Below are 21,507 nucleotides of genomic sequence, written 5' to 3'. Positions count from 1 at the left end.
AGGAGAGGAGACAACACTTGGGACTACACACAGGGGTTCATCCTGGCCAGCTTTCTTGTTCCGAAAAGTGAAAACAGCACAGAGCACAATGAGCCACGCTGTGCTAAGCTTGCCGGAGCGTGACAGAGAGCAACAAAGAAAGCGAGGCTGAGAGTCTGTTTTTCTGCGTGTGTGTTGTACTTGTTAGTAAGTGTGTGTGCTGCGCGGTAATAACTCGTTTTGACAGTTTGGCATCTGTGCCACTGTCTGGTGTTTTTATGGGTCACTTCAGCCGTGGAGTTTAAATTCTGTACAGAAATACAGGATTTTAACTCCAGCGTAATCTGCACTGGACAGCCTCATATGTCAAAGATGCAATCTCCTCTCGCTCAGTGTCTTGCACTGCTGCCTTTTTTCTCATAACATTCTGTATTTGCCTTTTTTCCCTCACATTCCTGCAGCCGTGGCGATGTAAGTGTAAGTGGATTGTCTGAGCTTGCCCGAAGGGGCTGAATGGGGAAGTGGAGGGGGCAGGGGTATCCTGAGGAGTGGAGAGGACGGAGGTGGGTGGAGGGCGGTGAAGGAGACTGACAGAGGCGGTAAAGAATGCGAGAAAGCGGGGTGGACGGAGATGGAAGAGGATAGATAAATAGTGATCAGTAGACGGATGAGATGAGTCAGTGACAGCAGGAACAGGCCTGTGGAGGTCTCTCTGCTTAACAGGCTGGATGTCTGGACCTCAACGAGTATACTAATAGAATTCAGTGATTTAAGTAAATATCCCTTTACTGGTTGAACAGGTTGAATAACTCCCACTGCCTCACTTTACACAAACTGTTATAAAATGTTGTGCAAAGTGATTCCAAATAATCAAAGGTTAATATTGCAAAGGGACTTGGAGGAGGACATGGATAAAGAAACATGTGCTCATATTATCTCTAAGAGTAAAAAGAAAATGTGGTCACTACAGCTGTTATTTCATTGTGTCACATATTTAATCGTCTAATAAGGAACCTGTGTACTATTGGCTGACTGATGGTTTTTGTTGTTGCTAATGTCTTGTTTTTTTTCTTCTTTTTTTAAATCTGTTTATGGTTGCGTTAATTAAAGTCTTGTAAGCTGTTATTTTTTACAAATGTCTTTGTATGAAGGGAATATACACCTTCTTCCGTTTTATGACTGCTCTGATGTATTGTATGTTCATGTACAACCCAATGAACAAAGTAAAAAAATTAAATAAAAACCAACCTTTAGGAAAAGCTAAGTAGAGACCCAATATTAAAGGACTTGTATCAAGTTAGACATGAGAGTGGAATTGATCTTCTTACTCTCAGAGAGAAATAACTATTCCTTTATGTATTATTTGGGATGCATTTGTGTCTGATTCTAACAAGCCTTCAAACTAATCTTGCCGGTTTATATTCCGCCTCCTCCTCGGCTGTTCAGCTACACGGAATCTCAGCAGTGCGCTCACCGGCAGAGCAGCGTCACCGGGGGAGTGTCCGGTGGCGTCCTCAGCCTCGTATTTGTAGTAGTCCAGCGGAGCGCAGAAATACCCGGGCTGAACCTCTGAACACTGTCGGCCAATCAGATGCCTCCTGCAGTCACACTGGCCGTTATCCATCATGCACCTGAAGTAACGGACAGAGGCACACTTTAGACTTGCGAAGCACAAGATGCCGCTTACTAAAAAGCATATAGACGTATACATGCAATTTTATCAAATCTATACCTGTTGTTGAAGGCTCCACCGAAGTCACAGTCACATGATCGGCAGCCGGCCAGGTCGTTACTCAGCCCCCAGTACTCGGGCTGCAGGGATGGAAATAAATCTTAATCTCTAAACTGTGTCTGAAGCTCTGTCGTCCTTGCACAGCTTATATAGGTGTTACTTTGTAATATGCTCCTTTATCAATGCCACCAAGATGTTTATATGCAACCTTTGGCTGATGAAAATAAAACCTCCACTTCCAAACTGAGCTTTGACTTTGATTGTAAGTACGGCTGGGCGATAATTCAATATGATAATTTATTGTCTTTTAATGGAGTCATATGGTGATGAAGTCAAATATCGAGGTATCGTGATACACAATGATGTCGTCAAAATTGATAATAACGAGCCCATACTCACTCATATTTCTCAGAAAATCTGATCCATCTCAGTTGAATCAAACTATTGTCTTCATCTGATGACTCTCACTTGTATGCATGCAAGTGAACATGGTCAGTGTGTAGCTGGGAATAGATATTTATTTTTGCACTATAATTTCACTTGTTCATTTTGAGTTGTTAATTAACTGAGAAAATACTTTTCATTTGTCAAGTATTTATTTCACACAGGAGTAAATAGGCTTTACTATGTGGTTATTATATATGCACTATTTATTCATGGTCCTACCAGAAAGCATGCTATGCTAAGCTTCAATAGCCTAACTCTGTGTAGTCTCTGGACCATTGGGAATTAACAGCAACTTGCATGAACTTTTCATCTGAAAGCCCAAATTAGCAAAAGAAATGTACAAGAGGAATAGGCACTAACCAGACACTGGTTGCAGTAGCGACCAGTGACATATCTTTTGCAGGAGCAGTCCCCACTGATCTGGTCACAAGGAGCCCCCATCATGATGATGCCGCGAGGGTCACAGTTGCAAGCTGATGACACACACACACATAGAATAAGAAGTGGCTGATGTGCTATTTACAAATCTTGATGCAGATTATGTGGTTTGGTATTTCGAAAAAAACATTAATCCATTTTCATCTCTGTTCAAACGTTTCCAGCGGCAGACAAACACACACATACGTACGCTGACAGCCCAGTGGGTCGTTCTGGCTCAGTCCGTAGTAACCCTCCTTGCAGTCGTCGCAGCGCGTTCCTTTCACGTGGGCTTTGCAGCGACACTGGCCAGCGATCATCCCCATGTCCAGGTCGGTGTGACTGTCACACACTCCTCCTTCCAGTGATCCGACTGGGTCACAGTCACAGGCTGGAGGTCATAGGTCGGATTGAGAGGGGAAATTAAGAGGGGAAAAAAACAAGTTGACATACATGTCAATGGGAAACTTTGAATAGACGGAGAAGAAGAGAGCAATGAGGAAATCTCTTTGAGAAGGTTTTAGCTTCAAGACTCACATAAGATCTGTAAACTGACACTCACTGACACTGAGACTGTATCTTTTGCTTTGAGACGTTTGAGTGAAAAACGCTTGCAGTCTAGATGGGGGTTAGGAGTTTAGTCAAACATTACTGCTGTGGTCATTGGAGACACACCTGGTGAATATCTGCACTTTACTGAGTGCACCTTCTGGTTCGGTTCAGGTGCTCGTATTCATTTTAAAGTGTCAAACAGGTGAGATAACCTCAACTCACTGGCTGGCACGTTTTTACCAAATGTTTCAAAGAAAATAAAAATGTTTCCACTCATGGCATGATTTAGATGCCATTTAAAAGACTCACCAACACAGACTCGCGGGTCCCTGATATCCCTCACGGGGTCTTGGTAGTAGAAGGGCTGGCACGTCTCACAGTTGCGTCCCATGGTGTTGTGCTCACAGTCGTCACACACTCCTCCGCTGATGTTGCCCGTGGCCAAATACACCGCCATGTCAAAGTGGCACTGGCTTGAGTGACCGTTACAGTTGCACTCTGGAGACACAAGCGAGAAATTGAACAAGACTGAATAGACTCACATGAAACCTACCTTGATTATAAGAGGTAACCGCAATTTCCTCACTAGAGTACCCCTAAGATTCATTGCAGACTTTTTCAGTCCTGATAGTGATACCTGGGCTTTGGTTATCGGCCGATATCGAGTACCGATCCGATACCAGTGATGAATTAACAAGCTGTATGCCTCACTGTGTGCAATTGACTGGAATCATTGTGTAAGAAGCAACATCAGGCTTGACTAAAGCTTTGCTTTCTTAACTTTGTAAAAGAAAACGTTACAAAAAATACATTGATATATATGTGCAGCTAGTAACAGGCAACTATAATGCTCATCTGCATTTCTGAGTTCATGCTCAGAATGTTTGTGAGACAGTGCGTGTGTGTGTGTGTGTGTGTGTGTTCCCACCTCTGCAGGTGTGCGGGTTCTCCACCTCCGCTGGTCTCCATGGCAGGTCGTGGTGGAAATGTCGGCAGCGCTCGCAGTTTAGGCCCTCTGTATTATGTTTGCATACACAGCGACCGTGGATCTGGCCAATCACAATGCAGAAAAAATGATTAGCAGATATGTTATGAAGGCATTGTCAATAATAACAGCATGATAATGTGTACTGAAAAGATGAGACGAGATTCTACTTTTCTTTTATGCAACATCTCTCTGTTAATTCCTCGGCACATGTGGCGATGATGAAAAACATTTTTCTCGCGGTAGCCCTCTAGCTCACCATGCCATTCTCCCGGGCGTCCACCCCCGGCACCGGGGCGCACTCTGAGGCGTGTCCGTAACAGAAGCAGCTCCCTCTCACCACCAGCTCATAGATGGCGTAGTAGTATTTCTGCAGGACGTCGAAGCGTCGGTCCAGCAGGTCGTCTCCCAGAGTGTTTAACTTGGTGAAATTGATGCGCAGGTTGGTGATGCGCAGAAGTTCTGTAAAGGAGAAAAACGTTTAATTATGGTTGATTTGTGAAGTTGACCCATTTCATGACAAAGGTGGAATTTCTTTGGAAGCACAAATGTTTTTAATGACTTTAAAAGCAGTATTGCTGTCAATACTTCCTTCTTGTGTCACAAAACTACTGTGTGCTGCTAATAACAGTGTTTGTGATCCAGATTCAGAGTTTAATTAAAGTGTCCACTGGCCTTGAATGTCCAAGCTGTAGGGGTCTTTCACATGAATGGCAGGATCCAAAACCTTATAAATGACCTTGAATACAGAAGAGAATGTTCAAATTAGATTCTGAGTGAAATGAACACGTGTGCAAAGGCAGATCTGAGCTGGAAAGAGATTAGGTATATCAGCTTCGCTTAATAAATGTATGTTATTATGAGTCACATTCCCATCGTCACTTGGATTTCATGAACATCAGTTATTTTAGACACGTATTTACACTTCTGTTTGCTTCGTGGCAGCTTTATCTATTCTTTCTAGCAAGACAGTCATCTTCTTACAATTTATTTTTTAAAGATATAGTCTACAATATTTTCACACTCTCTCCTCCCAGTCTAACTTGTCTCTACCACTACTGCTACCAGCACCTCCTCTACTTCTCACCTCTCCATTAGTGGAGGGTTCGATGTCGGAGTAGCGCTCCTCGCAGATGACGTCGTTGATGTGGCGCAGTCCGTTGGCAGAGATGCCAGGAAAGGTCTTGGTGCAGTTTGAGGCGAAGTAGCGGTAGGGGTGCCACGTGCGGCCAAAATCAGCCGAGCGCTCGATGATCATGGCTGCAGGCCGGAATGTCTGAGGGGCAAAAGAGAGACAATCAGTCCTTTTTCACTTCATCTGCACATGAGGCTTCTTTTTATGGACTTTATGAGACAAATCTTGGACATTTGCGATCACATGACAGCACTTTGTCAGGCTGATTTATTTGGACCTTTTGTTTCATGTAGGCCTTACTAACAGTAAGATGATGGAATCCATTTTCTGAGTGTACACAACAAACACACACCTAGAGACGCACTCTGACAGGCTTGAGCGGAAGTTTGTACAAACGTGCAAATGAGTGTTCGTACCTTGAACTTCATGATGAGATGAGTGAAGTGGAATTCAGCCTCCAGGTTCAGTCGGATGCCGACACTCTCCTGTCCTGTGGAGGAAACAGCCGTCACTCAGTGTCAGAACAACACAAACCTTCGTTCTTTGCATTTCTGTCTCCTTCAAGAAAGACCAAAGTCTTCCGATGTCATCGCCATGAGGTCATAGGTCTCATGTCACTCCTCTCAACAGAATATGTTGTGATATTGACTTAATTATTTTTGCTAAATCCCTGTGAAGTGTGTATGTTTTTTACCATCAGGATTTAATGACAACAACACAAAAATAAGAACAAAAATATTCCTCATAGACTCTCCAACATGCAATGAGCACAATAAACAGTATATGTTATAGAGCAAATACACACACACACACACACACACACACACACACACACCGTTGACAGACTGCCACCAGGTGTCTCCACTGCTGTCCATGAGGTAGATCACGTTTTCGATGCGGTGGCTGTTTCTGTGGCGGTACTGGTCGTAGTGATGCTGGGAGTTACACTCGAAGCACTTGTCGGACTCCTGTCGAGGCAGAAAACACACATTTGTTATGGACATGAGACGTTTCCTTGTATGTTTTATACATGGTGATGGAGCACTTTTAGTGTGGATGTTGTACTACATATGAAACAATATTTCTTTTAAGTGCACACAGTGCGTGTGCAAGTTGTGTCTCGTACATGTTGTAGCAATTATTGTAAAGTGGAGGCCCGCAGGCCTCATACGACATATGAATGAATTCAGGAAAAGTGGTGTGAAAAATTCTGGCCCTTGGGCAAATGTACAGTGTCAGTCAAGCCGCTGTAATAGAGCTGTTTCCTCAGATCAGGGATTTCATCCGTCAAGCCGAAATAATGCGGGTAATGTGTCCCTGTGTGTGAATGGGACGAAAAGCCAGAGGGGACTGGATTGTGTCTCCACTGGGTGAAAAGATTAAAACGGAAGAATGGTTGGAGGGAGAGAAGCAAAGAGTCAAATTAGGGGAGGGAGAAAGGAGGGGCACAAGAGAGGAAGACAGACAGCGGGGGAGATGGAGGTAAGTGTGAGGACGAGGATAAAGGGCCAAAAAGAGTCTAGCAGCTCTGTGAGGCTGTAATTAGACACAGCGGTGCTTTAAGCCAAATGCTAGTGACAATGTCAACAAGCTGTTGTTTAGCAGGTACAATGTTTACCATGTTGAGTGTGTTAGCATGCAAACCACAGCTGTGGCTGATGGGAATATCATTAGTTTATTAGTTTTGCAGATATTTGGCCTTCAACCAAAGTATTGGAAAAATAATCTGGCGCTAGATAAAAAGTCGGGGGATCGTCAACGTTCCTACATTTCATCCTGAGGGGAACATGAACGTCTGTACTACATTTCATGGCAATCCATCCAATATTTGTTGAGACATTTCAATAAAAAAACTAAAATTTCAACCCTGTGGTGACACAAAAAGAAAAGTCACGGGATCACCAGAGTCATCAGGCTTCATCCTCTTGGGACCAAAAATGTCTGTGCAACATTTTGGGCCGATCCATCCAGTGGATGTTAAGATATTTTACTTTGACCTGATGATGGCGTTAGATTAATTGTCTGCGGAACAGTTGAGATATTTCACTTAAACCAAAAATGTCAACACCACTAGAAAAGTCAGCACATCAAAAGTCAGTAGGATACATCCTCTACAATCCTCTACATCCTCTACATCCTCCACAATTTAGCAATACCGAGTCAACAGCAGATATACACAAACATCAAAACCTGTGCATGCTAGTGGGTAACCAGAGCATCTACAGACTAAGATAAATGCAACTCAGGATCCTCTTTGAAAGCATACACACAACAAAAAACTGAGAGAGCTCAGAATAAATGTGAGCGCTACTCAGCTGGAGAACTTTGAGAGAGCAGACTCAGAAATCGGGATTACACGCTTAAATCTGATTCTACTCTTACAAGTCTGTGCTTGTGCGATCTCGAATGATGACTTGCAGACCGAGCAGTGCTCAGAATTCTGTCGCCAATATTCTTCCAGAAATATGAGAAAGGGATGCAAAAAGGGCACGGTAAGGCACAGCCATGAATGGATGGGGAAGACAAAGGGACGCATGGAGAGAATATGCAGTTAGCTGACGACATTGAGGAGGCAGAGGACAGAGGAAGGGGAGCGAGAGCTCGAAAGGCAGAGGGCATGGGAAAGATACGGGAATTTGGGGGAACTAGGCCAAGAGCAAGAGCTTGAATCTTGAGGGGTGTACTAGAAAAAGTTGGAAAGGGTGGTTCGAGAAAGGAAGGGGCAGGTGAGAGAAGTGGGTATGCAGCGGAGAGGGGTCCCAACGGCACAGCAGGGGTGTAGGACAAAGAAGGGGGCCGGCAGAGGGCGAGGGAGATGCTGAGAGAGGGTAGAAGGGGTGCGTTTGAGAGGGCGCCAATGAAGAGAGGAGGGATCGGGGGAGCTAAACAGGCAGATGAGGGTAAATTGGCACAGAGAAACAGTGGATTCCAGGGCAGCAGTTCTTAATTAGGTTGTTGTCAAGGGTGATTAAGCCGCTAACAACAACACGGCTGTTAAAGAGACTCGGCCGCGAATTGAAAAGAAATGCCTTAAGTGTGCTAGAAGTGGTGTGTGTGTGTGTGTGTGTGTGTGTGTGTGTGTGTGTGTGTGTGTGTGTGTGTGTGTGTGCGTGAATGTGTGTGTGTGAGTGACCACAGGCGCACATACGCCCACTTGTACATGAGTAGGTGAATGTGTGTGTTTTACACGCATGCTTGCCTTCTTCACCTACCCTCCCTAATCCCGGCACAAATCTGGCCAAACCCTGATCCCGGAGCCCGGCTGCTGGAAAAGGACATTCCTTTCTACACAGTAGCACGTCCATCTCAACGCAATGTGCCATCTTTGGAGAGCCTTTGTGTAGCAGTGGTGTTACGATATTCGCTGCAGCTTTATAGAATTTACAGGAGTTAAGATCCAAGAGCAAGATTTCAGGTATTTCTAAAGGAAATGTCTTTCTGGCATCCTCCATGTCCTCTGCCTGTATAGCATGGAGCTCAGCAGTTTATTACTATTTCAATGTATTAGGAAGATGTATGTTATGCAGTAAACAGTCAACGTGTAAACATGGCCAAAAAATAATAAAAATTGATAAATTGTATCATCAATGTGGTATTTTAGTGTATTCTCGTCACATTCACAGTCCCAGTTGTAGTAAAGAGTAGTAGAAGACATTCATTTGCATTGTTAAGGATTTGGTTATGGTTATAATTAAGATATTGTCTTTAAAATTCAGATTATATATGCATCTCCATTTACTCTGTAATGGTAATTTAGGTTTACTAACAATGGATTCATATTCCTGAGCTTGGTACCTTCCAAAGGAGACTACTACTAATATGCAAATACGCCTTAAAGTTGTGGAGTTATTTTAGACGTTTTTTCCCCATGGATAGGACTAGGGCAGGGGTGGCCAACCCGCGGCTCGCGAGCCGCATGCGGCTCTTTGCCCGGTTTCATGCGGCTCTTACGTTCATATCGAAGTTTGTATTTGTGTTTTTTTAATGTTCGTGTTCGCTTCGCTTGAGTTAAATACGGTATTTTCGTCAAACGCGCATGTGCGGCCACAGATTACGTTCCTCGTCGACCCATTTAACGCCGAGACTGACTGTTTGAAAGCCCCGCTTTAAGTAAAAATGTAAAAGTCGGACAATTTACAAATATCCGTTGTATCGCGCAAGGCGGAGCTCCTCCCCGATCCGCACACCTCCACCAGCGTATGTGACAGCAGCAGCAGCAGCCACCCTCCCCGCCGACGAAGAAGGAGCAGCAGCACCCCCCCCCCGCCGACAACCGGCCCTTTGGGGGCAACCATGATGCTGATGTGGCCCCAGAGCGACAATGAGTTTGACACCCCTGGTGTACACAATGTTCATTGTTGAAAATGACTGGCCTGTGGTCTTAGGAGTCAATTTCTGTCATTATCATATTGGTGTGTGACATTTACAATACATCTGGCTGAGCAAAGGTATGTGTGTGTGTGAGGAAGGGATAGGGTGATGTTCATGTGTGCCCATGTGTATGATGTGGCTCTTTGCGGTAACACAGTAAAAAATGTGGCTCTTGGTCTCTGACTGGTTGGCCACCCCTGGACTAGGGCTTAACACCTTTTGTTAAGAAAGTTTAAGGTCAGATGTACAGTACACACGAGTGAAATAAGAATGATTCTTCTCTGTCAACGAATCCGTAGTTTCACTTTCAGTTGGTGTTTGGTATGAGCTTGGGTGGCTTTAAGACCCTCCCGCCCTCCTCTGAGCTCTTATTTATCGCGCATTAGTCAAGCCTGGTCAGCTCAGCTATAAGGCTTTCTGCTCCAACAATGCACTGATGTAAGTCTGATGTTGATTTTAAAACACTTCTTTGTCACACTACGATGGCGGTACACCCCACCTCCCTCATTCAGTTTGCTTTGCACCTCAGTTACAGCTCTGAAACGGATATCTCACGGCCCGTTACACATTACCTCACCTCTCAGTTGCCTGACATTCTTTTTCTCAACCTCTCTGACATCCCTGGAATTCTCCAATTCTTTTTTCCTAATTTTCCATGACCCTGCTTTCCCATCTCCTTCTTCACTTTTCTTGTACCTTCCTCTTGCCATGTAGAGTTTTAGTTCCACTCTACCAGCTGGGTCCAAGGGCCAAACCAGGACCCCTTTAAAGGTCTTCAACACAATTGGTTTAGCAGCAGCTCCCTAAACGCGCTGCTTCTCCTGGGATACAAATGAACATAAAAACTATGCAGTCTGAAAAACAGCCTCGGAACTTCCACAAATGATTGATGAACTTCTGGACATTTAAATCTTTGGTGTGGGCCTCTAAAGTAGCTCCTGACAGACCAGCAGTGGTCCTCACCTGGATTTATGTTACAACAGGTTGTCACCATATCCTGCCCCGTCCTATAGCAGAGGGCCTCTCACCAATCAGACAATGTCAATCATGTTCACCTGGAGGTTGACACTGTTGGATACTCCTGCCCTGAGGCAATGGAAGAGCAGGTACAAACACGTAGATGCATAGAAAATGTATATAGAGAGGAAGGGGAACGTCAACGTAATGGTGAACATGTCAGGAGTTGTGTCACATGGGGGCAGAAACAACTACAAGAGCTGCATACTGTCGAGGTGAAGAAGAAGTCTCGCATCACACATGTATACTGGGGGGTGTGATGCAGTATCTATAGCTTGTGCCTAAACCCCATGATTTGTGCCTAAACCCCAACTTTAGAAAAAAGAAGAAAAGTCTAAACTGAGTCTGATGCCGCGTTTCCACATCATCGTACGTCACGGCTCTACTCAACTCGACTCTCTTTTTTTTTGTACCACCTCGGTCACGCTTCCAAGCAAACTGAGCCGAAAACATTTCAAATCACTGATTGGTCAGAGAGAGTCGTCACTAGCTCGTCACCGGACATCATGCACAAAACCGACATTTTGAAAAAGCCAAGCTGCCGTCAATAGAGACCGTCATTCTATTAATCACTAGACCCCGATTTTAAAAAGTGACAGTGAATACAAAAACTACGGTGCGCATATGACACTCCACTCTGTGGTTGCCCATTCGACGTAAAAACAGTGACAGAGGAAGAGATGAAGTGAGAGCGCTGAAGGGAGTGTCTGAGTGTGTGTGTGTGTGTGTGTGTTTGTGTGTGTGTGTGTGTGTGTGTGTGTGTGACTAAGGTGTGTCTAACATGTGTCTACACCTAAGCCTGATATTGAAAGGCGGGGTAGTGTTGGGGGGGGGGGGGGGGGGGGGGGGGCTTGTTCATGGAAACCTTGCCCCAAACAAACAGACAGATGAACAAATGAAGATGGAGGAGTGGAGACTGAAGAATGAGGATGGATGAGTGCATGAGAGAGTGAACAAACACACCCTCCCTTGCATTAACTACAGGGTGGGATGTATTGTAAAGGGTGTGTGAGAGAGAGAGAGAGAGAGAGAGAGAGAGAGAGAGAGAGAAGGAAACAGGCAGGTGGGAGAGTCAAGTTTAGACTTTATGACTTTTATCATCACAATGAAAAATATCAACTGTGGAAAAATCTATGTGAATCACAGCCCACAATGTGATGGGTGCTCATGAGGGAACAAATGGAACGTGTATGATTAACTCGTCATTAGCAGGAAGGTGCTCATGGAAAATCCCAGTCATCTGTATTTCACCTTGACTGTGTGCTCATGTGTGTCCTGACCTGCAGGTGGCTGACGATGCAGTACTGCTCCGGCCCAGTCAGGCCGCAAGTAGAGGTGGCGGTTAGGTTGACGGCTCGTCCAATCAGGAGGTTTCCTGTCGCAGGGTAACAACTTCCCTCCATGCAGCCGTGAGGGCCTGATGGGAGCTCCTGCCCAGACGCTGCCCTGAGAGCTGCAAGTGAAATGGTACATGGTAAATGGACTTGTACGTGCATAGCGACTTTCTAGTCTTCCGACTACTGAAAGCCCTTCAACACAACACGTCACTCACCCATTCATACACTGATGGCAGAGACAGTCCCATCATCTCCATTCACTCCAATGGACCTCATGGAGCCGCTATTGACATGGATATTTTATTCGCTAAATATAACATTGGGGCGTGTGACTGTAAAGTTGTGGACGTAGGTGATGAAATGAGCATATAAGCGTTGGAGTATGAGCCATTATAATAAAGTATAATAGAAATAAATAATAAGGAAGGATATTTGAGACTTCTACGCACCAAACAAGAAGTAGCATCAGTGATGCAGGGCTCCATAAGAAATGTAATTTTAAACATATTTGCAACTTGACATCATCATGCTTCTGCTTTACATCCATTGAGCCTTATAGATAGTTAGATAGTCAGTCACCTGTCAGTCTGCTTCTATCCTGTCTGAAAGTCACAAAGATTACATTAGTCATGACGATTACTTTGGTCCTCAGATACCAGGGGATTACTATAACCACCATTCATTAAATACATGGTAGAAAAATGTATCTACTCTGAATATTGAAACATCTTCCCCTCCCTCACCCTGACCATCAAGCATTTAGAACTTCTCTTCAAAGGGCTCTGTATTAAAGGTTCTGTTCTGCCTTTGGCAACACTTAAAAGCTGTGAAAGAGATTCAATTCCAGGTAACCACAGCATCTCCACTACTCGCCGCTCATATGCCGCCTGCACTTCTTCTAAGAGTGTTTCCCAGCACTTGCCACTATGTAACAAGCTGATAAAAAAGTAAAATGTTCCCGAGAATGATAAATCCGCCAGTCAAGTACTTTATACATTAGTTTATTGCAGATGTATCGTATCATACAGAATAAGTCAGCCTATAAGCAAGACAATGTAGCAGAGAAATGCTGAAGAAATGTTTGAGCTTATTTGTATTGTCGCCTTCACATGTTTTGTCCACTGTCGTAGAAAAGTTATGCTTTCATGGCTAATAAGGAGGCCTTTTTAAAGGCCTTCACCCTTGGCATGCTTTAAGTTGGGAGGCTGTGCTCCGGAGAATGTCTGGAGAATAAGATAAGATGAAGACCTTGTAGATGTTCCCAACTCCAATCGTAAATAGTCTGGACCAAGGGTTGCACAACATTGTTTTGGCTCCTCCGTGGCGGCGGCATTATACATGATTTTAATCTCTATATCTCTATATGTATATATATAAATATATATATATACATTGTTTTGTCTCCTCCGGGATGGCAGGATTATAATGATGAGAGATAGATGAGAGATAGATTTTTTTCTTTTTTTCTATAGTACAAGTGTATAATCTGTATTTTCGAGAAAAAATTATTTAAACAATATTTCATTAAGGAAAATACAAATCTATGGCCTTTGTGGTGAACCCCTGATTTTACACGACATAGCAGAAACAAGAGGAAGTAGAAACTGTTCCCTCAGTATCTGCAGCATAACGTCCAATCAACACCACAGCATGTAGGCTACACAGAAGCACTGTGGATTATAAAAAGTAAGACGATCATTGTCCCTGAACTTTTTTAGACACTGCCTGACATCCCGGAAAGTAATTACCTTAATGGACTAAGAAGGAGCACAAAAACAGTAACTCTCTATAATGTTCTGGTCATGTTCCCTCCAACTCTCTCCCTCACCCGTGTAAACACTCTCTCTGCATCACTGGGTCTGAATAACAGGCGTCATCGGGGATATATGCGAGAGACAGAGACTACAAGAGTAAGGGGGGGGTTGGCAGAGAGAGAGAGACAAGAGATAAAATGATGAGGACAGGAATACTTTGTGGACCCACCAATATCAGAACAAGGTCCAGCAGTCATTTAAGACTTAAGGTGGATCCAGTTCAGTGTGTATTGACACACACTGTCCCTGAGCTTACAGACCAACCACCAGAGCCTGTCGAATGAACATGAAACTGTATTGAAAGAAATATGAATTCACACAACTTGTGACAATAAGACTTCTGTGCCCGCCTGATACAACTTGAAGCTTCATAACCGGCAGCAGAACTCTGATGCGGGAGGAGAGATGTCGAGAGAGATCTCTGAGGGTCTTTCATCCTGTTGATTTACAGAAAACAACAGAGCAGCGACAAGTCGAGGCATGACTGGAGCTGGAATCATAAGCATCCTCTGCATAAAGAAGTGCCATATCTGCATTTAACGGACGACTCTCTGATGGTGGAGAGCTCTTAAACACTGTACCAATATATGATTGTAATATTTGTAGTGTTAGGAAAAAAACATTGCTGCTGTAATTGTTTCCTCGTTGCAATCTAATCTTTGGATTATCAACAGAAAATTCACCTGAGTGTGCTGCTCTGGTGCTCAGTCTGATGTTGCCACAGTTTTCATTCATTGATGCAGCCCCACTGGAATGATACTAACTGTCTTTGTAAAAGGGCACGTGGAGGATTTATTTCATGATTTCACTAAATTAATATCAAAAGATTCAAGTGTTCAGCTACTGGCTTTAAAGTACAATAACAAGTGGAAACAACTTCGGCACAAAAGATGCAAGAAACCTTCAGGCCCATTTGCACTTGTCATTTAAAGTGTCTTGTATTGAGATAAAACACAGAGGAGATTTTTACTCACACTTAGCCACATATGTGCATCTTTGTTGGCCAGATCGCAAATCTGATTGTATCCATCTTTTTTTCCCCGGGCTACAGGCGAATCTGTTTGGTGAATACTGAAAGAGCCAGAAGAGGAATAACTTTTGCACTTTAGCGCTTTTGGTTACAACAATAAAAGTTTAGCTAGCTAGCTTACAACTATCCCAAAGCTAACACTAACACACGAGATGAAATGTATTCATAAACTAGGGGGAGAACAAACGTCTTTGCAGGCTCTGTTGGACGCTACTGCTTCCCCGAGGTCATTCATCAGGGATCAGATAAACGCTGTGGAGTGTAGGTCATGGTTCAAATCAATGGGTTTCATTTTAAACACAGGTTTTGGAGAGAGCTAATTGATAGGCCTCCTGAACACAGAAAGGGGACTACCCTCGGCCAAAGAACTGTTCTCTCAAGGTTCCTGTTGTCAATGAGATCCTTATAGTAAAAAAACAAAAAGCTCTGGCCAAACCAAACTTTAGAGCAGAGGAATATATTACAGTCAGGTTTGGTGTAGCGTACCGATGGAACAGAGCTGTCCATTTCTCCAAGTTCAACAGTAAACGCTAGATCAGGATTTATAGTGTCAAGTCACCCTTGAAAGAAACAAAATACATAATCCCACTGTCTGTACCATTTCATGATTTTGAAATGAAATAGATTTACTTCATGATTAAATAACACTGTGCTTATAATCAAACACTTCTGCATGCACTGTAGACATGCTTTTTGTTTATAGTAATACAATAACTACTATAAATCATTTCATGAAAACTCTTTGTCATAAATGCTGAAAGAAAGTTCCTCCAGTCCTTCTGTACACACACACACACACACACACACACACACACACACACACACACACACACACACACACACAATGTCTATGTGTGTATAAATGTCTTGGCTCCAGTTCAAGTAACAGATTTAACTGAGGCAGATTTTCTGAATTCCTGTGAGGCATTAACAATGCCTGGCTGACACCGTTAGCAATACTCCTGATAAAGCAGAAAGCACACCTCACAATCGGCCTGTAATGTCACTCCACTGAGTGGACATACTCCACAGCAAACGTAAAGACAGGTTACAGTACACATGAGACACTTATTCACACATGCTGCACAGGCAGGTGTGCACATGCAGCGTTGCACATAAATGGGTTGGAAGACGATCCTGTGGACTGTAGATAAAGATCAAACACACCCTAACCAAACATAGAACACAAGGCAGTGCTGCAATACTGAAACTCAAGGATGTAATGGACGAATGCATGGCTTTGCATTAAAGAGAACGGCAGTAAAGAAAATCATATTACGCTAAATTAAAGAATGCATTTCCAAAGTAAAGTAATGTTTCGTAGAAGCACAAAAACTGTGTCCAGATGTGTTTTTTTGCTGAAAGCTGAAAATCACGCCCAGTGGTCCCACCCCTCTACTCAAACAACCCCTTCAAGAATACACAGCCACAGAAACTGACTGTGAGCTGTAACTGGGTTTCACCTGACCTCACCTGACAGCTATGACATTACACAATGGCTCCACTCACTGGACTAATAACCTGCCACAGTGAAATACATGGAAATCTGACTGCCTTGAGCAAAACAACAGTGTTTGTACTTCATCTGGCTTTGGATTGTACCCGCCCCCCCCCCCCCCTCCGTCTTTGCAGATCAGGAAGGTGAAAAAGTGTGGCGCGCAGGGTAAGGGACGAATTAAGACTACTGGCTATCTCCTCGTCACAGAGTCCATAATCACACTTCTTTGTCACCATTCAGACGGCAGCTTCCGTTGCCACAGTTTTGCATGGGTGGCCTCTAATGAGCAGCCAAACCAGTGGGTTGCTAGGGTGGTCGCATGAGTTCCCACCTCGGTTGAATGGCCGAGGTCAGTAGTCCTAATTATGTATTTACTCTGTGCCTTAGAACAGCAACAGATCTGTAAAGAAACATTTCATCTTCTTGTTAAGAATATTAAATATGCACTTCCAAGTTACTGGATATATGCAAAACTGTGGGTCTCCGATATACAGTATTAACAAAGCACAACCTCGCTGAGGAGATCAGACCAGCGAGGTCTTTATCCTCGTTTTAATCCCTCTTAAATCATTAGAAGTGTGCTGTCACAGGCTTTGTGGCCTGAATTTTCACTTTTACCATTCAAGACACTTCTTAATTAAAACCCATTTATATACAAAGGCACTCTCTTAAGTTTTGTTTTATTGATTATTTTAATTATTCTACTTTGTAGCTCCTTTGCTCTTTGTTGTATAACTTTTAAACTGTTTTAATTTGCATCATTGCTTATCTGTATATCTATGACTTTTTTTCTATTTTATCTCAAAATATTTAGACCGCATAATAACGAACAGAACCAAATGATATTTGTGACGACAGCATTTACTTCAAGACTTCGAAACAGTTAAAAGAAAATGCCAAAATGTATTTAAATGAAAAAAGCCCATTTGTTGCATTTCCATTTATCTCAGCTTCTGAGCTACCCCGTCTGTGTATCACCACAGTTTATCCCACTGGAGTTACCGTTTCAGAGAGAGTGATAGAAGTAACATCCAGATGTGTTATGACATCCTCTCCCGACTCTCTGTCTGGGCACGTACCCCTCAGAAGTCATAATTTACCCACAGTTTTAATTAATGACTTGTGTTTTGAAATAGACCACACGTGCGTGGAACGTTGCCGTTAGAAGAAACGCCACTCACAAACAGCTCTCCGTCCAATGGCTTTCTCCAATCTGTCGGACTGTGCAGGAACAGAATGGTGTTTGTGTTGGTAATCACACGGCAGCGCCACCATCTAGGCACACTCTTGCATGTGAAAGGGCCTTCGTTTTCCAAAGATGCTTCTGACATCTGAGGCGTGACCGCGGTGTTGGAAACGTGTCCTTTACTTAGTTTCCACCTGCCCCGACTAGCATGGGGAACGACAGAATGTGTATTTGCGTGTGTGTGTGCATTGTACACTTTAGTGGAGCGTGCAGTAACAAGCTGATGACATTGTTTTTTTTCAGGATTTTGTTTGTGACTGTATTTGAGTTTGTTGATGCATTTCAACAATAAGTCCATTCATTTGTGTGTGTGTGGGGTAGTTTTAAACAGAAATATCAATACAGCACAACAATAAGGCACATGTAGCATCAGAGCGGAGAAGATGACAGGTTAAGGCTGGGGTAAATGTTAAGTGTTTACTTCGGCCTACTTCTTTTCAAACATAATAATAAAATGTATTTATTTAGTTAGTTTTCAGTTTATTTAATCATTCTTGTTTCTGTTTTCTATATATTTGTTCCATGCTCGAAGTAAAAAGATGGATCTATAAAATGATCTGTTAGATGACCCTCAAAAGTGCAATTCAGGGAGGCACTTGCAGGCTGGGATGGCCACTGCTTTGATTTCTTGCAATCTTGTGTTCTTTTCGGGATAAGAGGAAAAAACTACTTCAAGACAATTGGAAGTAATGTGTCTTTCTTGCAGTGAGATGCAGCCAAAGCCACTTTGAACGGGAACTCTGGTTCCAGCTGAAGTGGCTGAGGTACCGGGGTAAAGCCAGAGAGAGAGCATTCAGAAGAAGTCTGAAGTTCAAACGAGTGAAATGTCGGTGCTCTTTGGTAGAGAACACAAAAGCTCAGAAAAGGAGTGTGAAGAGGGCCCTGCAAACATGACTGAGGTACGTTTGGTCTACACTCACACATCAAAAGAAGAACAGATGCCGAGCGTGGACAGAGGAGCGTGTGCAGCGTCCACACGAGGCATAAAAACAGTAGCTTTGGACTCACTGTGACACAATGTCCGAAAACACGTGTGTGAGGTTAGCCTCTGAGTGTGTGAGGGAGGACTAGTGCTGCTTTTAAGACACGAGTCCTAGATGCCTACTGACTGAGAGGCTAAAGCATTAAAGCACTCCTCCGGAGGGTTATTGCATCGGCTGAAAAAAGTCCGTATCGTACATTCCTAGTATATTCCAATTTTTGGCAATATTTTTACCGCCGCCCCCAAAATATAATTTCAGTGTAAAACCATCAACAATTCTAAATGTTATCCGTTTACGTTGTTATTGTCAAATATAGTGGGCATCGAATAAATCAAATGATTAGGAAATATATGATTGTATTTTTATTTAAATATTTAATTCCCTCTCAAATATCTATTTATGTTGGTGTGAAAACATATCCTTCAAACAACTGTATTTATTCAGGTGTCTTGCCAAAATCTACATTTTATAAGATTAAGAAATACTCATTTTACTGAGCAGAGTTTGAACACATCACAATCAATTTGATGCAACCTCCGTTAACATTAGCTGCTGTCAGCAGACGAGCCGGTCACTGTGACTACGCTGAGCAGCATGATGGGAATGAAGAACAATATAATGAGTGTCTGATTAAGTTCATTGTTCCAAATGTTTTTAAGATTGTTCCTCCACGGCTTATTGCGGACTTGCAGTGGAGTTACTGTGTTCTTGTTTTCGAGACTACCGAAACGTCAAAAAATACAGCAAGGCTGAGGTATGCATGAGTGTGACTTGAAGTAAAGCCAGTTGTGCAGATGTTGTTTGACACCAGCTGGTTCACCAGTGTGTGATTAGAGTGGAGCGCGTGGCGACGTAACGTACTTACGCATGCGAACAGAGCAGATACACAAAGTGGAAGAGGTAAATACACCCTGGGGCATCTCCCCCCTGTACACAGCACTATGGAAGGAATGCAGGGACGGAGAGGAAAATGTTATTCATTAGAGAAAACATTCCAGGTGTCAGCGTTGTGGACGCAAAACGCACGCTTCGGGTTCTGCACGTGTACACGCAAAGAGTGTGCAGCTATACAGGACCTGTGAACACACACTCTCTTTCAACTAAAGGCCAATCAATAGCCCTCAAAGGCACACTTGGTACAACAAGCATTCCCCATCATAAATCTATGCAGGAGGATGTCAACAAAGTATGATGTTGACCATCTTCACATTCAGTAACTGGTGGCGAGCTCTGAGATCCACGTTGTGTTTTGTTTGGTCTCCATCTTTGTTGACAGGTGGTGTCGCTGCACTGCACTTCTGAGGGGTCAAATGTCATTTAGATGAAATTCAACGTTTTGCAGATGACATTGTCTTCTTTTTCTGTGAAGCCGTGCTTCCAATTGTTCATCGCTATTTTCTAACCAACTGGTTAATCCAACATCTTGATCATTAGGCACTGAGACAGCTTATCTTTTATCAATAATTAATGAAGAGGAGCAGATGCAAGTGTAAGTCGTTAATACTTTCAACTCAAGTAATTCATTTAAAGGTTCAGCGGCTTTTGCAGCCGCTGAACCTTTTGGCAATTTGCCCTGTGAGTTGATCAGAGCAGGCCCGGTTTGAAGTGAACATTCTCTAAAATAATTTGCTCGTCAAATAATGATGGGAGTCTAAAATACAAGCTGGGGGTTGTGCCCAGCATGAACTAAGGCAACAAATAAAGGCTGCTCGCTAATAAACGGCAGGTAAAAAACACTGACGTGGGTGGAATTACCTGTAGCTCTAACTTCAACAGCTCACATGGTGAACATTGTACATTTCCATAGCACTCATTTCATCAAAACAACAACAAAGAAATACTCAACACTGTGCTGCAGAAATAATGGTTTCAGTGTTTCCTCTTTGCTGTCCATCAGTCAAGCTAACATCAACAAAGCTTAACGAACGGATGTTTGTTTCATGTTACATGCCGACATGTTGAGGTAAGTCAGGAAGACTTTAATGTGTTGCATTTCATTCATGGTAGCTTAACATTGTTCATTCAATCTTTCATTCATCCATTCATTAACAGGTATAGAAGGGCTAAAGCCAACATCGGTCTCAGGTGGCAGTTTGCTCCCCCTCACACATATGAGTCGTCTTCTTCCAGTTAATAAGTAACACAGACTGACCCAGATACCTGTGAGCAGGCCAGTTGGGAGAGGCAAGTGCACTTTGATAGAATCACTGTTAAGTCTCCTGAGAAACCCAAACACAGAAACACAGGTTATCAGGGGACAAGTTAAAGCACATTTAATAGTGCACTGTGTGTGTGGCCCCCAGTCATAAATGAACCCTGCGGGGGCCCATTCTGCCTCAAATCCAGTGCTGCTGTCAGTAGCCCATCATTTACTACACATTCCACAAATACCCCAGATTCTAGCAGAGTTTCCAAATCCTCCAAGCTGACCCAATAAACCTGGGTTTGCATGACCTACGGGAGCTTCACCATTGTGAGTTGGATGGAGTTGTAAAGTAGGCGTGGAGGTGATGCCTCCGTGGATAATTACTGATGACAGTGGGACAGTCCCAAAGTACAAATCTCATAATCTCTTATTATCGCTGCCAGGACAATTATGCGATCGGTCGCATGTTTGCGTGCGTCCATGAGCGAGTTTGTGAGTGAGTGTGCACCTAAGCGTCTGTCCACGGCTCATCACGCATTCATGCTGCAGCAAACTGCATCACATTTTTGGTGCCCGGTTATGTTCATGGACCTCTCGTGGTTAAGGCGACTCACTCTGCGTACATCGCCGCTGTTTTTTGAGATTGAATGAAGTGTGTTGTACGACATCTTGGTATCTAGACGGGGGTAAGCCATCTGTTGGCTATTATCATTCAATCACACAGTACAGCAGTGGTCGTTGAAGACACACCGCTCTCCTGGGTGCACCTTTCTAGTTGATAAATATGGTGATATTCTATATTTTTTTCTTATCGTCAA

The 21,507-nt window shown here is 43.4% G+C and overlaps 1 protein-coding gene across 1 annotated transcript in view; it reads right to left on the bottom strand.

The window, feature by feature from the left end:
• Window positions 1-21,507, bottom strand: part of lamb2l (laminin, beta 2-like) — a 50,087-nt gene that overhangs the window by 14,326 nt on the left and 14,254 nt on the right. The window contains exons 3-14 of the mRNA XM_079175066.1: window positions 11,916-12,088; window positions 6,083-6,215; window positions 5,664-5,737; window positions 5,200-5,388; window positions 4,788-4,851; window positions 4,372-4,574; window positions 4,056-4,176; window positions 3,437-3,625; window positions 2,787-2,966; window positions 2,519-2,631; window positions 1,712-1,791; window positions 1,454-1,610 (exon numbers count right to left, since the gene is read on the bottom strand). Coding sequence (XP_079031192.1) covers window positions 1,454-1,610; window positions 1,712-1,791; window positions 2,519-2,631; window positions 2,787-2,966; window positions 3,437-3,625; window positions 4,056-4,176; window positions 4,372-4,574; window positions 4,788-4,851; window positions 5,200-5,388; window positions 5,664-5,737; window positions 6,083-6,215; window positions 11,916-12,088 — 1,676 coding nt within the window. The remainder of the gene's footprint in view (window positions 1-1,453; window positions 1,611-1,711; window positions 1,792-2,518; window positions 2,632-2,786; window positions 2,967-3,436; window positions 3,626-4,055; window positions 4,177-4,371; window positions 4,575-4,787; window positions 4,852-5,199; window positions 5,389-5,663; window positions 5,738-6,082; window positions 6,216-11,915; window positions 12,089-21,507) is intronic.

The sequence above is a fragment of the Pholis gunnellus genome, assembly GCF_910591455.1.
Source record: "Pholis gunnellus genome assembly, chromosome: 2".
Taxonomy (NCBI): Eukaryota; Metazoa; Chordata; class Actinopteri; order Perciformes; family Pholidae; genus Pholis; species Pholis gunnellus.
Note: the sequence above shows the minus strand (reverse complement) of the source record. Positions and strands in the feature narration are given on the sequence as shown.